This window comes from Artibeus jamaicensis, unplaced genomic scaffold (assembly GCF_021234435.1).
Source record: "Artibeus jamaicensis isolate MK-2021 breed Jamaican fruit bat unplaced genomic scaffold, CSHL_Jam_final contig_432, whole genome shotgun sequence".
In the NCBI taxonomy this organism is placed as follows: Eukaryota; Metazoa; Chordata; class Mammalia; order Chiroptera; family Phyllostomidae; genus Artibeus; species Artibeus jamaicensis.
In genome coordinates this window covers 6,438,706-6,456,709 of record NW_026521828.1, presented here as the reverse complement: position 1 = coordinate 6,456,709, position 18,004 = coordinate 6,438,706, and the positions used below count along the sequence as shown (strand labels likewise).

The 18,004-nt window shown below is 50.6% G+C and overlaps 1 protein-coding gene across 8 annotated transcripts in view; it reads right to left on the bottom strand.

Annotated features, from left to right (window-relative positions):
• Positions 1-4,820, bottom strand: part of EBF1 (EBF transcription factor 1) — a 376,209-nt gene extending 371,389 nt beyond the window's left edge. For 4 of the 8 annotated variants that reach the window (XM_053665916.1, XM_053665917.1, XM_053665918.1 and 1 more), the window contains exons 1-4: positions 3,843-4,820; positions 1,553-1,709; positions 918-981; positions 215-270 (exon numbers count right to left, since the gene is read on the bottom strand). In XM_053665916.1, the coding sequence (XP_053521891.1) occupies positions 215-270; positions 918-981; positions 1,553-1,709; positions 3,843-3,976 (411 nt within the window). In that variant the 5' untranslated portion in view covers positions 3,977-4,820. The remainder of the gene's footprint in view (positions 1-214; positions 271-917; positions 982-1,552; positions 1,710-3,842) is intronic. The other 4 variants (XM_037152248.2, XM_037152249.2, XM_037152250.2 and 1 more) reach the window with 1 other exon arrangement.
• Positions 4,821-18,004: the final 13,184 nt, after the last annotated feature.

Genomic DNA, 18,004 nt, shown 5'->3' with positions numbered 1-18,004 from the left:
TTTCCCTTGGAAAGAGCCGTCGAGCCATTTGCCGCGTGCTCAAGTGCATGTTCGGATCAGCCCTTGGAAACCTGACCTAAGGGCCCCGGCCAGCGGTAGGCCCTGGTGTTCAGAGTTCGAGTCCCAGCCCCCTGCTATGGAGCAGCCACCTTCTAGACTCCCCTAAATTTTGCCTCCCTGGAGCACCCCTGCGGCGCGAAATGAAGAAACTTACTTGTTTTGTCATGGAGTCGATGAGGCGCACGTAGAAATCCTGTTCCGTCCTTATCCCTGGGGGAGCGAGGGAGGGAATAGGGGAACGAAGGAGAATTAAGTGAAAGGGGATCTGCGCGAAAACAAACAAACAAACAAACAAAGAATGGGGCTCCAAGGCTCAGGGAATTCCAACTGCCCCGGAGCAGCACAGACAGGACCCCCTCCCGATCCCCAGGATACAGACCAGGGCCTCGGGCCTAGCCCTAGCGGCCTGGCAAGCCGGCCCCCCAAGCACTGCAGCGGGGAATGGGGCTGCGCCCACCTGGCTCCTCTCGCTTCCCACGGCGGAAGCCCCTGCGCACACTCTCCCGGAGCCTTCAGGAACAGATCTCTCTAGCCCCCCTGAGACTTTGGGCCTGGAGACCGGGCTAAGGGGAGGGAATGGGCCTTAAAGGGGGAGGAGGGGAAAGCGGCCCAACAACAGTAGACGAACTACACCTGGCCCCAGGTAAGCACAGGCCCAACACCGCAGTCCACGGGCCAGTCAAGGACTCCTCAGGTGAAACCGCCTCAGGCGAAACTCAGGTGAGGCCAGTATATACCGACGATGGTGGACAACAACTGAGTTGTGCTGGGGCTCTTGTCCACCTGGAGCTCTCCGCGGCCCCTGCCCTCACCCGGAGCCCCCCCGGGGTGCTGGCGCGGACCGACGGGAGCCTCACCATTGCTGTAGAGGAGCTGCAGCCGGTAGTGAATCCCGTTATTGGTCTTTTCGCTGTTGGCTTCCTGGGTTGCATGAGGATGCAAAGACACAAGAGACGCAGGAGAGAGGTCGGCGTGAGATCGTGGACCGACTTCGAGGCAACTTTCCCATCTGGGCCCCTAGCCGGGGAGCCAGACAGGCCCGAGAGTGGCAGAAATTGCGGCCAACTGTGATCCCTCTGCCGCCCCCCCCCCAACCAACCCGACCCTTACTGCTCCCTCTTCACTTCCAGAAAATTCTGTGGGGCGCGTGCAGGCGATCCCCATCCCCCGGGGGCTCGGGCCTGGGCCCTGAGCAGGGGCAGGAGCCGAGCTTGGTCGCAGGGTCGAGGGCGGGTTCAGCCTGAACGCCCTTGACTCTGGAGTGTGAAGCCCGGCTCGACTCTATCCAGCTCTGCGGGCTCCGTGCAAACTTTTCTGGAGCAGAACCTCATGGACAAGGAGCCGGGGTTCGCCCAGGACGGGAAGTGGCTTGGGGGACCCCGCGCAGGAATGTGTTACGCATGCTTTGCACTGGCGGAGAAGCGCGCCTCCCGAAGCGCCTGGGCCTGCTCCCCTGCCGGGGGCGAGGGGCAGCAGCGTTGTGCCCACTTACTTTTTCTTTCTCCACGAACCCCACAAAGGCTGTCCTCTCGATCTCCACGGGCTGGCCCTGTCTGTCGTAGAGGGCCAGGACGAAGTGGAAGAAGTTGGATTTCCTCAGATTGGAAGGCGGTTGCTTCTCAAAGTGAGCCCGGGCCAGACCCACCCCGCTGCGGCCAAAGACGCAGAGTTAGACGGCTTAACATTAACGGGACACGGACTCGCGACCCCTTGTCACCCCGTACGCACGCGCCTCTTCTACCCTCCAAACGCCCACTGGGCGCCCCCCACGCCATCTCCGGCGCCCCGGGCCCACCGGACGACGGAATGTGCGTGTTGTCGCGTGTCCTGTCCTCCACGCGGAGCACAGGGCGTGCCCCCCGAACTCGCAGAAGAGCTGTGAAAGTTCTGTTTGGGTATTGCGCAGGAGGTAAAATGCTGTGAGCGTTTACTCCGACCTGACGCGCGCTACGTGGGGAGAAAGGAAAGTGGCCCTGGAGGAGGCGAACCCGCGTTCGCGGAATAAAGCGCTTCATTGACAACTTAGAGGCAGGGGCATGGGAATTTGGTACCCGCTACCCCCTTGAATCTTCCGTCTCAGCTCTGTGGGTTGGTGAGAAGAGATGGGGAACATGCTCAGCTTCTTGCTGCTGCGACCATCCTCCAGGAAACCTCATGAGCCCCTGCCAGCCGCGGGTGCCCAGCCTCAGAAAGCCACATTCTCCAACACCCCCTCCACCCCACCCAACAAAGCATGTAGAGAAAAGGGATCTAAGGGTGGAACTCAGAGCTGTCAGGGGTGGTCGCTGTGGGAAAGGGAACTGAGGTGTTTTGTTTTGTTTTGTTTTGTTTTGTTTTGTTTTAAGATCTGTCCTGACAAACTTTCGCTGTTCTGCAGAAATCCACTCATTCCGAAATCCTAAGGACCCGGTCTGCGAGATGAGCGCTCCCACTCGGGACTAGTGGCTGGGCCGCCAGGGGCACAGGGCGGCGGTCACTGACAGCCGGACCTGCCCAGCTCAGGCGCACGCACTCACACGCACGTGTCATACACATACACACACACTTTCACTTCAAGCCCCGTTACCCAACTCACTCTCACTACCTACCACCCCCATTTTTATACTCCGTGGGGATGGAAACAGTGTTAGGGACACTTGTCCGCAGCCCAGAGAAAATGAGGATGATGTAATTAGTCATCTTCCTTCTTCCCCTTCCGCCCTCTCTGAGTCCGATAAGGCCTGGGGCCGCCAAATCTCCCACTCCTCCAAGCCCAGTTGGTGGCCTGGGTGTAGGGGGGAGCGCGGGGGAGGCCATTTCTCACTTGGGACCTGGAGTCCCCAGAAAAAGTGGTGAGGTTGTCCCGGAAAGTTCCCCTGGTCCATCTCTGAGGGCAGTGCCTGCCTGCAGGCAACAGTCTAGCATCCCAGGAGCTGGCAGTGGGAGAGGGGCTAGAATAGAAGGGGACCGTGCAGACAGAGGGTGAGGAAGACTCTTAGGAGGTGTCAGAATTAAAGTTGGGGGTTGCTGTTCTTCGAGGTGGACCAAGAAAAAACTGAAAGCTAAGAGAGAGAGGGAGGGAGAACCAGGTAGGAGAAATAAGAGAAGATCCTAGCGTGAAATGGAGAGAGAAAAGAGGGGGGAAATGGGGCAAAGAAAGGGGAAAGAAGAGGGAGGAGTGAGGGAAGAAGAGGAAAGAAAGAATGAAGAAAGGGAGGAAGGAAGAGAGAAGGAGGAGAGGGAAAAGAGAAAAGGTAATGAAGAAAGGGGAGAAAAGAAAGAAGAAAAGGAAGAGAGGAAGGGAGGAATGGAATGAAGAAGAAAAAGTTTTAAAAGAAGGAAAGAAAGAAAAAAAGGAGGAGGAAGGAAAGGATGGAAGGAAGGAAGGAGAAAGAAAAGGAAGGCAGGAAGAAGGAAAGAAAGAAAAGAAAAGAAAATAGAAAAGAAAAGAAGGAAGGGAGGGGAAAGGTCAGCCAGAAAAGAAAGAGCAGTCATAAAAACAGATATCTAACATCATGCTGGTGAGACGCCTCTCGCCTCTTCTGGCTTAAAACAAAATGAAAACAGTCAAAGACCAGGCAGGAGAGAGCGCCGGCAAAGCGTGGGCTCCTCGCCTGGAGCTCCCGGCCCTCCGGCGCAGGCGACTACGGCAGCGCAGCCCCGGAGCGCGGAGTCCCGGAGGCGAGCCGAGCGTAGTGGCGGACGGATGAGCGCGGCCAGGCCCCGCGGCGCCGCCGCCACCGCCTCCCCTCTCCTCTGCCGGCGACTCGCCTTCCCGGCCGCGGTCCCCGAGCGGTACCCACCTCTGCGCCGCCGTGTTGGCGTCCAGCACCCCGGCGCCCTGCATCCACGTCCGCACCGCGTTCATGCCGCTGCCCAGCGGCTCTTCCTTCATGCTGCTTCCACTCCGTTGGATGCTTTCCTGAATCCCAAACATGAAAACAACCTTTTCTTGTGGAAAATCTCCTCCCCCTTGAAAATATTTAAAAAAAAAAAAAAGGAAAGAAAAACGCCAGCCAGAGATTTTTTTTTTTTTTGAGACGATGAACTCGCGCTGGAAGATCAAGGCGGGCTAGAAAGCAAATTTTTTTTTAAAAATGTAAACCCTCGCTCAAAACTGAGCGATTACCCGAAAAAAAGACAGAGAAAAAAGAAGGGAAAATCCAACGAAAAGACCAAAATAAAAAAAAAAAATGAGATGTATGCTTGGCTGTTGGGGGTTGTTTGGTTGGTTAATTTTTGGTTTGGGTGCTTTTTTTTTCGCTTTTTTTTTTTTGCTTTTTTTTTTTTTTTTTTTGTAATGATCACAGGCCGGTGGAGGGCAGGAGGGGCTGGAGTTTCCTTTTGCAGAGGTACCCTTCACTTGAAGAAGCAGGAAGAAAAAAAAAAGCCCTGATGGCAATTTAAGAAACAATAGACTCAACTCGCGCTGCCGGCTTTGCTACTTCAAGTGTCATTTTCCACAACCAGGCAAGTTTTTTTCCTCTCTTTTTTTTTTCCTCCTTCTCTCCCAACCAAAGATGTTTCTTTCCTTCAGTGCGTGTAGATGAGGAGGACGCTGGTTGCCGTAGACAGATACACCAGAGAGGGAGATTGGGGTGGGGGGAAGGGGGGAGAAAGAGGGAGAGAGGAAGGGGGGAGGGAGAGAGAGAGAAGAGAAGGAGAGGAGAGGGAGAAAGAGAGGGGTGGACCCTGCTGGATGGAAATTCTGTTTTCTCCTTGCTAAAATAGAAGTGATTTGCAGGCTTTCCCTATGGAATCCAGTTTGACTCTCCCCAGAGCTAAACACAGGCACACTAACCCCAAAGGGAGGAGGCGGGACCGGCTCCTCGCAGACCCGCCCCTTCATTTGCATAACGTCATTCTTCCGCCTTGCTGCAGCCAATCGCAGCTCAGGAGCCTACTGGCTCGCAGTGCAGGGCCACGCTCCCTCATTAACATCAGTCTCCCGGCGGCTCCCGGGAGCCGGCCAAAGTTCCTCGTAAAGTGGCGAGCGAAGGATCGCTGCGCTCCTGCGTTGAGCTCGGGAGCAGCTGGGCTGAGCAGGGCAGACCCGGGCTGGAGAAGGGGGACAGAAGGAAGGGGAGGGAGATATTCTTCTTAAGGATTTGAGCTGGGATCCGCATCCTGGCCCTAGCGGTCTGTTTAGCATCCTCGCTGCACCCTGAGCCCGCTGGAGGCGCACAGGCTGCCCCTTCCCAGGGCGGATGCCGCGTCCTGCTCCGCTGTTCTGGGACGTCGGGGGCAAAAGTGAAGGAGACGGGAGATCCCGGGCAGAAAAAGCAGGATGCGCGTCCCAGGTGCCCACCTCTTCGCTTTGAGGAAGGGGTGGTGGGGTGGAAAATGGGTGCTGGAGGTTGGGGCTGGGAGCTCGCGGAGGGCACTGCCTTCACGCCGGGAGGGGAGTGGGGGACCCGGGCTCTGCCCCTAGTCTGGCCTCCAAAACGCTCTCACTTGGACCCTGGCCTTGAGACCGCAGGCGTTAGAGGCACTGTCCTCGAATGCTCGATTCTCTCCAGTAATCCGAGGATCTGTAAACGGTGGAACGAATGTTCTCCCTGCAGCTGTGTCACGATGCGTTTTAAAATCGACTCAGATTCGACCCCCAGCCCTTCAACCCCGCCCCAAAGTAGTCTTCCTTAGAGTAACTACCAAAGCAACAACGCCGCTTTTCATTAGTTGTTTATTTGGTGTAGGGTTTCTCTCACCCTCATTCTTTTTGTTGAAATGGAGGCGGGGGGGGGGGCGGCCTTGAAACCCTCCCCAACTTCAGCCCCTGCCGTGTGTCAAGACAGAGATGGAGGAAAGAAGGAAGGGAAGAAGAAATGGTCTCCTACCTCAGACCTTTGGCATTATATGCTTGTGGCTGGCAAAGGAAATAACTAGATGTTTCTAGGTAATGTGCCCCATCATTTTTTAGCAGGTTGTAACCTCTAATAAGCACATGGTGAACTTCTGTTTCATTGCCCTCAAAGGAACTCCCTGACTGCAGCCAAATCTGCTAAGGACTCCTTCGGGGAAATTCTTTGCCAGAAATCCAGGTCCCCGTTCTGCTGGCCTTGCTTGGCCCTATGATTTAGGAAGCTCATGAGGTCAGGGATGGAAAAGTACACATGCCCATGTTGGATGGAATGGAGACAGGCAAGAGTTATGCTTTGTCCTCTTGGCAGAGCAGGAAAGTGGGAGCCACTTCCTGATTCCCAAACTAGATGCTATTCCAGGCCTGTGGGTACAGGGCCACTGTCTCCATACACTGTTTTCTCTTACTCACAAAGCCTCCCAGCTCTCATATCATTTAATGTGAACTACTAACATGCAGTCACTTTCTCTCCCGGATACCATAACAATGCCATCTCTTCCAAGACACTCCTATAGAGATCTATCTGATCCATCATGATTCCCATAGCATCTGCCACAGTTCCTGGGACACAGTAGGTGCTCAAGAAGGATGTGTTGGTACAGAGAATTGAAGGATTGTAGGTTTGTGGGGAAGAGAAAGAGGAAAGAGGAAGTTGGACCTTCTCCATCTCTATAGAATTTAAATGCACAATTGAAACTGGGACTACTGAAAACTTCCCAAAACAATAAGCTTAACCTCAAGGCCCAAAGATCCCCAATGAGCCAGTCTCTTCCCCTGCGTGCTTTGAGGGGATCCTTCGAGGGAAAGGCATCAGGAAGCAGAGGCCAGTGTCCTATGATTGAGTCCCAGATAGCCCTGGCATGAGATCCAGGCCTCCCTCTCCTTAACTGCATGCGTCTCTATTTTACTCTGAGGTAACCAGTATTCAGGACTCCAAGTGGGGTCTGGTGAGGTACATACCCCAGTGACAGGGACTACACAATGCCAAAGGGAGGTGGCAAAGGCTCTAGGCAAAGGACAGACCCAGCCACTCCGAGGATCAGGATCAGTGTGAGGCACAAGAGATGGATTTCTGGGGAAGGAGGGGTCAAGGAGAATATAGTAGCAGTCCACAAATGACCTATTTGTTGAGGGGTCTAAAGCTGCCTGATTTAAAAGAGAAATTGGTCCAGAGAAAGAAGCTTTCAGCAGCCTGGTTCCTGCCCCAGAGCCAGTCATCTCCAAGAACTAAGTGAGAGGGAGTAATCTCCACATTGGCCAGGCCATAGAAGGAGGGAAAATAAAAGGGGGCAAGAATCTTTTGCTAAGACTAATGCCCTCTGTGTGCTGGCAGCAGATACCTCACCTGGGGTGGCAGGTGTACTTTATTTTAATCAAGCAGAGTGTATCCATAGCATTTCTTCTGGTGTCCTTGCTTGCTGTGAACCTGGCTTTCTCACCAAGTAAGAAATGGTTAAGTAAGAAGGAGACTAACGAGAAGGTAGAAAAGAGACAGAGGGATGAACCCAGGCCAGCAGAACCCCAGCTTTTGGCGAATTTCCTCTAGCGAATATTGAACTTATGGCTCCAATTTTAAACTTGGAAAAATCCCTTCAACACCTGTCAAGCCCTGATGTAAGGTGACCACCACGTCCAGAAGGCACAGCATGCGGGGGCGGGGGGGAAGGGTATAAAGTGTGTACTGACACTAGTTTCATCCTTTTTACATTGTATCACATCTCTGATGAAGACAGACAGGGTATGCACAGCTTTGCCCAGGCTGCTATATGTATAATATGACTTTAGGGTAGTTCGTAACAGTAATCCCCAACCCCACTCATCAGCCTAATCATATGGGAGGGTGAGATAGACTTGCAGATTTTCAGGCCTTACAGAGCAACATGGGTTTATATGTGGAAGGAGCAATTGGAAAGGCTTGGCGTTTTCCCCTGGAGTTCAGTCTCCAGCTGAGCTCAGAGTTTCTTCCGTGGTGGAAGTGAGCCGGCCCCAGCCCCTCCCCCTCAATTATTCGAAATCCTGGGCAGGGGTGCCCAGCCCTCGGGTCTCCCTGGCTGGAGGAAGCTCCGGCCAAGAAAGTAGGCCACTAACGAACTTCGAAACCTTCTCATTCTTGGCTATCCCATCCTTCTTAAGGCAGAGGGAAATCAAGTCCCTTTCCTGAAGGGCACCAGCCCACGCAGAAACTTACCGGGGTGGGTGCAGGTGGAAACGCACCAGCCCTCCAGAATAGCAGAGGCAAGGTAAATACAGCCGAGCTAGGATTGGCGGGGAGGTCCCGGGGAACGCGCGATCTTCTCTGCTCGTCTGCCCCCAGGAGGCCAGACTTGAGAGCTCTTACTTAGAAAATTCCCTCCATCTCCGTTTCCCGTAGGAAGTCGCATCCCCAGAAGGGGCCGCCTATCCCGGGAAATGTCCTCTTTCGTTTGCCGCTAGCCGGAGACCGCGGAGAGTGAGACCGGAGGAAAGACTCCCGCTTCAATGCCGAGAAGAACGCAAAGGGAAAGATGGGGAGGAGGGAGGCCAAAGGCGCAAAGTCCCTCTGCACGCAGCCTGCGCCGAAGGCTCCGACTGGCAGCCTGGAGTTGCGGCCACGGCTGGGCATTGGCCAAGGCGCTGCCCGCAGGAGGAGAGGGTTGGGAGTCAGCGGCAGCGGGGAAGCCTTGGGAAAGTGAGGCCTTGAATGCAACACAGTCCCACAGGGCGCCCCCCCCCCGCCGCCCGGGAGGCACCCAGACACCAGCGGGATGGCGGAGCGACAGGGTCCTGTGGCCCTCGGGCAAAACCCGGCCGCCACCCCTGCCCCCTCCAAGACCTCTCTACCCGCCGCCTTCCGGGAACTCATAGGAGTCCCAGGACAATATTGCACGGGAAATCTGTCTGTTCCTCCTCCTGGCTCTCAGCCATCTCTGGCAAGTGGCAAAGAAAAGGGAGGGTTTCCCCGACCTGATCTCGATTTTCTCGACCCTCGTCCCGCCAACGCTGCAGAGAAGTTTCCCTTTACTCGCCCTGTGTGACCGATACTTCCAGCCCCTGGGAGCGCACCTTTCCCTGTAGTACAGACCGGGAGACTGGGGCCCAGGAAAGGACAAATTTCCTGGTAGCTAAACGATAGAGAGCCGGCATACAATACCGTGGGGATCAGACTGGGACTTAGGAGCCCCTAAATCTGCCTAGGACGAGGGCTTGGGGCACGGGGTTCGAACAAACCTTTCCCGGAGCGTGCCTCTCGGGTTTCCCCTGGGCGGACCCCAGATAATAATAGATCTCATTTGTTGAAGGCTTTACGGGCATAAACTCACTGAGTTCCCAAAACAGACCAAGAAGGCAGGTAAGAACACTCCCCCTTTTTACAGGTGAGGAAGCTGACGCCCTATGTTTGAAATGAATCGACCTGTGCAGGACCACACTGCTAATAAAGTCGCTGCGCCGAAATTACTCCAGAGCCTGTGCCCTTCACCTTGGCTCCGAACCACTCAATCAGCGGTTGCGCCCATCTCCCGCATTCGCCCCGTGCCTGCCCCCCCCCCCCCCCAGCATTCATAGATCCCTTCAGGTCTCAAGTCCCTGGGTTTCCCGATGACAAAGGAGCTTGGGGGCAGCTGCCTCCTGAGGGCAGGCAGCAGACGGGAGAGAGGACGGGAGAGGGTCGTGCAAAGTCCTAATTAGAGGACTGGACGCTCATCCTTGCGATCAGACGTAGGCGCATGGCACTCCTGGCCTCCCGGGAAGAGGCTGCGTCAGCTCCAGCCCTGGCTGTGCCGCATTTTGCTTTGTGAACTCCAGCCATCCTTTTCTCCCACTCCTAGCTGAGGTCTTGGAGCTCCAGGCGCAGGCAAAGTCGCCTGACTGAAGTAGACTAAACACAAAGACTTCGCGGGGACGCCTGCGACGCCCGTCAGAGGGCAGAAACCTGGACATCTGCGGATGCGCCTTAATGGAGGGAGACCATATGGCCTTGGCATTACCATAAATAGCTAAAAGCTAAGGTTATTCTGAGCGGAGAGAATACAGTTAGGACACTGCCGGAAAGTATCTCCCCATCAACGGGTATGGCAGGGCGCGACGGTACCTCACCCTGGCCCTTCCCAGCAGCCCTCCGAACCGTACGGTTGGGGAATAATCAGGGAAGGGCCCTTGCTCTCCCCCTTGGCCGAAGAAGGCTCCAGGGTGGAGACGGGAGTTACAGGGTGGGAGAAGGGAGCTCCAGGCCGTTTGGAAATTAGCGTCCCTTCAGTAAGGCAAACCCGTCTGCAAGAAACTGAGGCCAGCGAAGATTTGGAGGAGGAGGTCTGTTTGCTTGTGGAGAAGGGCGAGAACAGAGGCACAGCTGAGCACAGAAGCTTGAGTTGCCCCGGTCACTGGGTATTTGCGCATGGCTCACCGCTGGAAGGTCCTTGTCAGCTACCGAGATGTGTGTGGTGTGAGCGTGCATATAGTCTGGTGCGATGGAAGAGTGGCTGCATATTTGTGCGCCCATGCAGTAGGAGCCTGTGTGGGTGACAGCGCGCTTGGGTGCATGTGTGGGCGTTTGCTTGAGGAGGATTGTTGCACACAAATGTGAGCACATGTGTATGTGTATCATGTGTGCATGTCACGCATCTTGTTTATGTGAGGGGGCGTGCGTGTGCAGAAATACAGGTGTGCGCGAGAGTATTTTACACCAGTGGGTGAGCCTCCGCTCACACGTGAATCGTGTGTGTCCGTTTGTGCAAGTGAAATGCAGCAAGGAAGTTCCTAAAATCTCGGTCTGCGTTAAAGGCTAGGTGCAAGGAGATCGCAGACTTATCGCCCCAGGGCCGGCGTCGAAACTTGCTCGGTCGGCCTGCAAGGAGCAGCGACTGCCTGCGGGGCGTGGGACTCGCCCGGCTGCCGCAGGTTAGCTGCCATCTCAGCGAGGGTCAGGCGAAGGGGTTCCCACTGGGGCCCCACGGATGACCGAGACGAGGCTCGCAATGATCCCTGCTGGACAGTTCCGCACCCTTAATTGGTCCTTGCGGACAGTTTCTGATTATCGATGCCGTGTGTCCTCAAGGAGACCGCTTCCGGATTATTTGCTTAGGCATTTATTATCTTTATCACTGTCATTATTTGGTGGCCGTAAGACCATGGTGCCAAACCCACCAGCACAGCCTCACTCAGCCTCTCGAAAGCCACCCCGGGCGTGAGACCCGCGGGTGCGCGAATCTTCTCCTTTGGTGGAGCCACAGCGCCACCTTGCGATACCCCGGTGCCCCACTTTGCAGGAGCCTCCAGGCTCCCCGAAAACGCCTGGCCGCTGTATCTTGGTTCAGGGGACTGGGATGGCTACACCCTTCTCCACTTGGAGAGTTCGGCTCCCTCCCCTTACAGCCACCCGTTCAAAGGGTACCTCTTTTGTGAAACTTGTACAAATTCCTCCTAGGCATCATTAGTGCCTTCCCCAATTTCCCTAGTATTCATATCACGCTGGACAGGAAATATTATTTAAATGCCTCTCTCCCCTCCCCAGCCGGGGGAGTTCCCAACAATGACTACTGTTGTTTGGGCATAATCATAATTATATGATTGTCATATAGTAATGACAACACAAATAATGACAATAAAACCTAGTGTGTATTGAGCACATACTAGGAAGCATCTTATGCAATGTGCCCTACTAAGCGCTTCCGTTCATTATCTCATTTAATTTTCCCAGAAAAACCAATATATAATAATTTTCCAGGCTGCAGTCGAGGCTAGAGAGTCCCTGTGAAAGGTCACATTGTAGAGCCCAACCCACTGGACTCTGTCTGATTCCATGGCTGACTATTCTTAAGTTCTAAGTCTTGCAGACTTATTCAGCTCTATATCCACAAGCTTTAAGACAGGACCAGTCAGAGTGGCCACATGTATATTTATGAATAAATGAACCACTGCCAATTTAAATTCTTTCTTCTCTGACAGAATTGGGCTAGAAAAATGCTGCAGCTATCAGATGCCTTGATTGAAAGGTTACCACAAAGATTCATCCCCAAAGAGTGTTCCATTACTAACCAGCTAGGTGACCTTGGTCCAGTCACTTCATCCTCAATTTCCTCATGTGTGAAAATAGGTTTGCCGTGAGGATTAAATGAGGAAAAATTGTGAAGGACTTGATAGAGCCCCTCTTACAGTGGCCCATATTCAATAAAAGTTTACTGTCATATAATTATTCAGGATAGTTTTAACAACTAAAGCGCAAAACACAAAACTGACTTACCCCTACTCACCCAAAACTTACTGTGACCTCTGTACAAAATGATCTCACTGTTATAACTTCATTTACATCTTGGACATAAACTATGTCATAAAATATGTTGAGTTGGTTGTGGTTGGGGTGTTAATGTTAACCCTGCTGTTACAAAATTTTGAGGGGCAGGGGGAAAAGATATAATTAAACAGTAAATTAGCAGACTTTGACTCTTGCCCTTTCCTCCTGCTCAGTAGATTTTAACCAAGAAAGATTTAAAGACTATAAAAATGCTTATTATTCTGGAAAGTCCAAAACTCTATTTTTTAATGTAGGGAACATTCTAAGCTAGTTTGAGTTTTCCCCACTTGAAACACTTTGTTGCTAGTAACATACTAAAAGTTTAAAAATATGTATCTAAGCAAATGATTATGCCCAAATACAAGAAACAAATGAGGGTTATTTAAACATATTTCAGACGTTCAGACATTTCCCCAAAAGGCTAAGTTTTAAAGGCTCGGGGTCTCTTTTTAGAGTGACCCATTAAACAATCACTTCTATTACCAATTTAAGTGAAAATTTTTCTACTTGAGTAGGCTATAACTTTCCTACTATTAAATTATTTTAGAAAGATTGTTGACTAGTATATTCATGTCATAAAGAGGAGATTTCTCCTTAGAGAAATAAGGCTAATGAAATCCACAAAAAGCACAAATGTGCTTACCCATTGTGTTGGCCCATAATGACTTTCTAGAAATTTCATCACAGCCCCAGTTTGGTTTAGTTCATTTGTACCTGCCTCCCATTCTATGCAATACTCCTGTAGAAAGATGAAGACATGAACTCAGGAAATCTTACCTGTAGCAAATAATGTGTTCAGCAATTTTATTTTAGAGCTGACAGGTACTTTATTTTCCTGATGGTGGATCTGATTCCATTGCTGGTATGAGACACTGGCTTTGTGTCATTTGGGGGGAGGAGTTCTTTTTTCTCCTTTTTTATTCCTAGTACGGTAGCCATTAGATATGCTCACCAGAACTGATTTTTCTTCTTCTGCGTGCATTGTAAGTTTGAAGTCTTCTGATCCCTCTGCATTTAGAAGTGACCCCGTGATTTGCTTTGACAAATGAGAAGTCAGCAGAAGTAGTATGTATTGTGTATAGGCAGAAGCTTTGAACCCCTGTGTCCGCACCACGGCTGCAGGTGACCCCCCCCCCCCCCGACAAAGTTTCCTTCCACCTGCCACTCTTTGCAAAGATAATGTGGAATGGAGACCCTTCTAGCACAGAAGACGTTCTGCCTGAATGGGACGTGATCTTCCGTTACCTCGAACCCCAGAGCATAAATCCCAACCCTCTCTGACGAACATGCCTCGGAAGACATATTTTGGGTGGACAATTTGAAAATTCGTCTAGAGTAAAAAAGTAGACTTTCACATCTAATTAAGTAGAATAATCACATAATGAAGTTAGTCCATCTGAAATCTGTTTCTCGTTTTCTTAGTCAGTTCATACACTTCCTGTAGAAATGCTGAGAGAAGGAATCTCAGAATGATTGCTGGAGCCCCGAAAGAATTTCCAGTGAGCCTTTAGCCCGCTCCCGGGTGCACAGTGCAGGGACTTTCACAGACGCAGATTCTAAGAGGTCACTAGCGATTATACGGAAGAGACACTTCTTCCTCCATTGTGTTCATTTCTGTAATTTCAGGTTGGCAAAGGGGAAAATGCTTGACTCAGCAACTTGTGCTTCAGGAAGAGCAAGTCATTTAAATTTTCTAGACCTTAACCTCCTTCCTATGGAAAATAAGAGTGTTGGACAAGATCAGGATGTCATCAGTTCTATCCACAAAGCGAGAATCCCGAAATACTTGCGTGGTAACAGTTTCAGGAATCAATGCCGCAGTGGAAGGCTCTCCCTGCATTTCTGTCCTCAGCACGGTTCTGTGAAACATTTTTCATTTTTCCACACTGATCCCAACTCAAAGCAGCCACTTCTTAGGCAAGATAGCTAGTGCTTCTTTTCTTCAACCTTAATTTTTTTTTAATGTGGGAATCTGCTAGAAGAGTGGGCTATATAGATTTGGGGGTCATGTAAAATACTTTGTCACTTTCCAGCCAAGAGGAAAAAATGGCCTTTTTATTGGAGAACTGTTCTTTTCAGGTTCCATTATCAGGTCACCTAAGGAAATTCCTTGTGAGTTTTTAGGAAACTTTCGTGAGAAAATATTGATTGTATGACGAGTACGTAGGGTGAAATCATTACCATCTGTTCTTGCTCCTTAGTGTGGCATGACTGATTGCCAGAACCGACACTGTTACCTTGATCTGGCTAACAACTTACCATTGACGGAGAGGTTTCACATGAGTTGTTACTTTGACACAACAAACTGTGCACCCGACATCTCTCCCCCATGTCACAGGGGAGGAGCTGAGCATTAGCTCTGCACGTGGCTGGTATGCACCAGGGTCTGGCTGGGACCCAAGAGCCACAGATTCCTATGAAATTAAGAAAGTTCTTTGCAACTTTACTAGGAAATAGAAAGTGTTGAAACCAGGCCACAGGGCACTCCTTTACAGAAAGATGCAGGATGCTTCTTGGGCCAGACTTTATTGCTACCAACTGATTCCTGGTTTCTCCCTCCTCTAGGCACCCAACAATGATTGTAGTCCTCTCCCTGAAGTCAGGTGTGTCATCAGACTTACCTGAGCCAGAGCATTTTACCCAGAGGTCAGAGAAGCCCCAACCAGAAGTATTACTGAAGGTAGATCCATCAGTTTGGGTCCTGCGGTCATGATCATGATAAGCAGAGCTCTTTACTAATACGTAATTGATTTAATGCAAGCAAGTGGATTAAGGCACAAACCGGGGGATTGCTTGTTACTGCAGCTTACCTTAGCCTGTCCTGACTGATACAGTTTCCTAATTCAAATTGAAGTCTTTTGTAAAAGGGAACTATCTTTTTTGGGGGTGGGGGATGAACTCTTATAAACTTGAGACATATACACATACCTTTTAAAGAGAAAATCTTCCCTGGCCCTCTCATGTTTTTATTTAAATTAATTTTACTATCTTCTTAAATATGCACAAGCATAAAACTAGGAATAAATACTTTATGTATATAACACTCAAACAACTGTGAAACCCAATGTCAAAGTTCATGAAAAAGAAAAATGCCACAAAACCAAAGATTTATACATAAACAACAATAAAATGTGTCAGATGACACTGTTTCATGGGCACTAAATTGCCACGCAAACATCAGTGTGGTTCTGAATTCGATAAAGTGGGTTCCCCAGGGCGTGGTGTGTCTATATAATCATATCTCCATTGTCCTACCACTTTTCTCTCTTTCTGAACTGCCACAACACATTCCTTAGTTCATGTAGCATGGGGAAAGCTTAAAGGAGTCATTTCACTCCCAAATTAGCCCCTGTCACTTTGTAGGTGGGTGATAGCAGTCGAGATCAATGCTGGCACCAATAAACAAACCAGAACTGGAACTCGGAAGTTTTGTGGTAGCATTGGGTTTAAGGTGATTACCTAGATAAGCCTGATTATGCTAAACTTGTTAAGATTCTCATTGAAACGAAAGCCCCAAGCTTTTAAAATTCTTACCAAATCTAGGAATCTTCCCCCATTCAAAAATATATTTCATATGCCACTGAGCTATATTTAAAGATTGTTGAAATGGCATATTTTACATGTCTTTTACCACAATTAAAAATCTTTTTCAGACAAAATAGCACAGGTTTCAGAGCCAGGTATTCTGACTGTCAAATCTTTACTCCCACTGTTCTGATGCTGGGTGGCTTTGAGGCAAGTTGCTTAACCTCTCTGAACCTTTGGCATATCATCTGCACAGTAGTAGTGTGTATGTTAAGTGGTTGTTTTGAAAAACAGAGAGGATGGAATGAAGGGAGGAGTCTAGCACTGTGCCAGTCTATGGAGAAATGCTATGTATTTCCCTTCTGGGCCATTGCTGGGCTGCATTTCTCAGCTTCCCTAGCAGGGCCACATGGCTGAGAGCTGGTCAACAAAACACAGGTGGAACTGATGGAAGACATAGCTCATAAAAACCTCCCACCCAACCTTCCACTCTCCTCCTTCTCTGTCTGTGGGCTGAATCGCAGAATCCAAGACAAGAGCCACTGCTGTAGGGCAAGGTACAGCAAGCTTCTCCTGTAAAGATCCTTGTGGCCAACATTTTAGGGTTTACAAGCCCTGGAGTCTGTTGCAGGTGCTCCACACTGCCACTGTAGCTACAGTGGCTGCAAAGCGCAGGTGATACGTAATAAATGGGTAAGGCTGTGTTCCAATAAAACTTTATTTACAGAAACATATGTAGGAGAGCAGTAGGTCAGATTTGGCCTATGAGCCATAGTTTGCTGACCCCTGCCCCAGGGTGTGCCAGGATCACAAGGTGGCAGGAGTCTGGGTCACTCAGTGACTACATGAGCAAACAGATTTTATACAAGAAATTAACTATTGGGTCTTTGAGATTTCGGGGTTATTTCAGCATTAGCCTACTCGGATATCATTGGAGGAGGTCATCGAGAGAATGTGACCACGGTGAACTTGACCCCAGGCCATCCCTCCCTCCCCTCCTTGAAATGTGCGCTTTGCCCTCGGTCCCCACAGATTCTGTCACAGAGCCTTCCCAACACGTGTTAGTGAAACAAACCATATACAATCAGTAAATAATTACGTGTCTGGAGAAATTAATGAATGCAACATCTTGACATTCTAGGTTGTCATTGTCCTCTCTCTCCATCCCACTACCCTATTCCCAGATACACATCTGGGTTGTTACGTGCACCTTCCCAGATCATCAGAGGCACAGACTTAGGAGGCAGTTTGCTTGGGTAATGAGAATAGAGGCTGGTGAACGGGCTCATTTCTTGTGAACAGGTGGTCCCTTGTACACTAAGTCCCCAGAGCCTAGCAGTCAGCTCCGGACTCTCGCTTGACTGCTGTGGATCCGTTCCCCGCATAGCCTGTCACCTGCAAACCTGCCACCACCACCACCACTGCAGTCAGGTACTTCGTGCCCCTAATTCAGGGTCAGGGAGACTGAAGCCCAGATGGGTTAAAGAACTTTTCCAGAATCCTATGTTGGCAATACCAGAGACAGGCCTGCCCGAGTCCCCAGCGGCGGGCTACTTACCGGTTGGCTTCTGGCGCCTCTGGACTCTCCCACCCTCCCTACCTGAAATATATTTGTTGGGAGCAATTAACCTCGGGATGAGAATTTGTCACCATTCTGCGTGAGTTTCAAATTTTCCCATTACAGGAGGAAATGAGAAAAATATGTCCTAGATCACACAGAGAAAAACGTTTCATTGTCTTAATTGCCTTTCTATTTCAATCAAGAAAGGCATTTAATTATTGCTGAGCTACATTCAAGACTCTCTCTGAAGACTATTACTCTCCCCTGGTGAGTTAACCAAATCTGTGCAAAAATGTTTCCCAAGTCTGAATATTAATATCGAGCATTTATTGAGCACTTTTTATATGCCAACGACTGTCTCAATCCTCGCCATTTATGATCTCCCTTACTCCTCACAGCAAGTCTGTGAGGTGGAAAGACATTTTTCTCCTCTAACAAATGAGAAGACTGAGGCACAGAGAGGCAACAGCTGGTCCAAGTCCCAAAGGCAGTAAATGGCGAGGTTGACGCGCAATCCCAGGGCAACCATGAGGTCACGCCTCTCCTGTCAGCACGCCACGGAGCTCTGGAGCTCCGAAGAGCGGAACCTTCCCCTCCGAGAACATGTGCAAAAGCACCCACGTGACTGGAGTCAGCTACTCCAGTGTCATCTGGACGCCAAGGCTGTGGAATTTGAGGTGGGTCATCAAGAGGCTGTGGAGTCAGGTGGAGAGGGCAGATTTCTTCTGGCTTCTTACACAGTCGAGGAAAG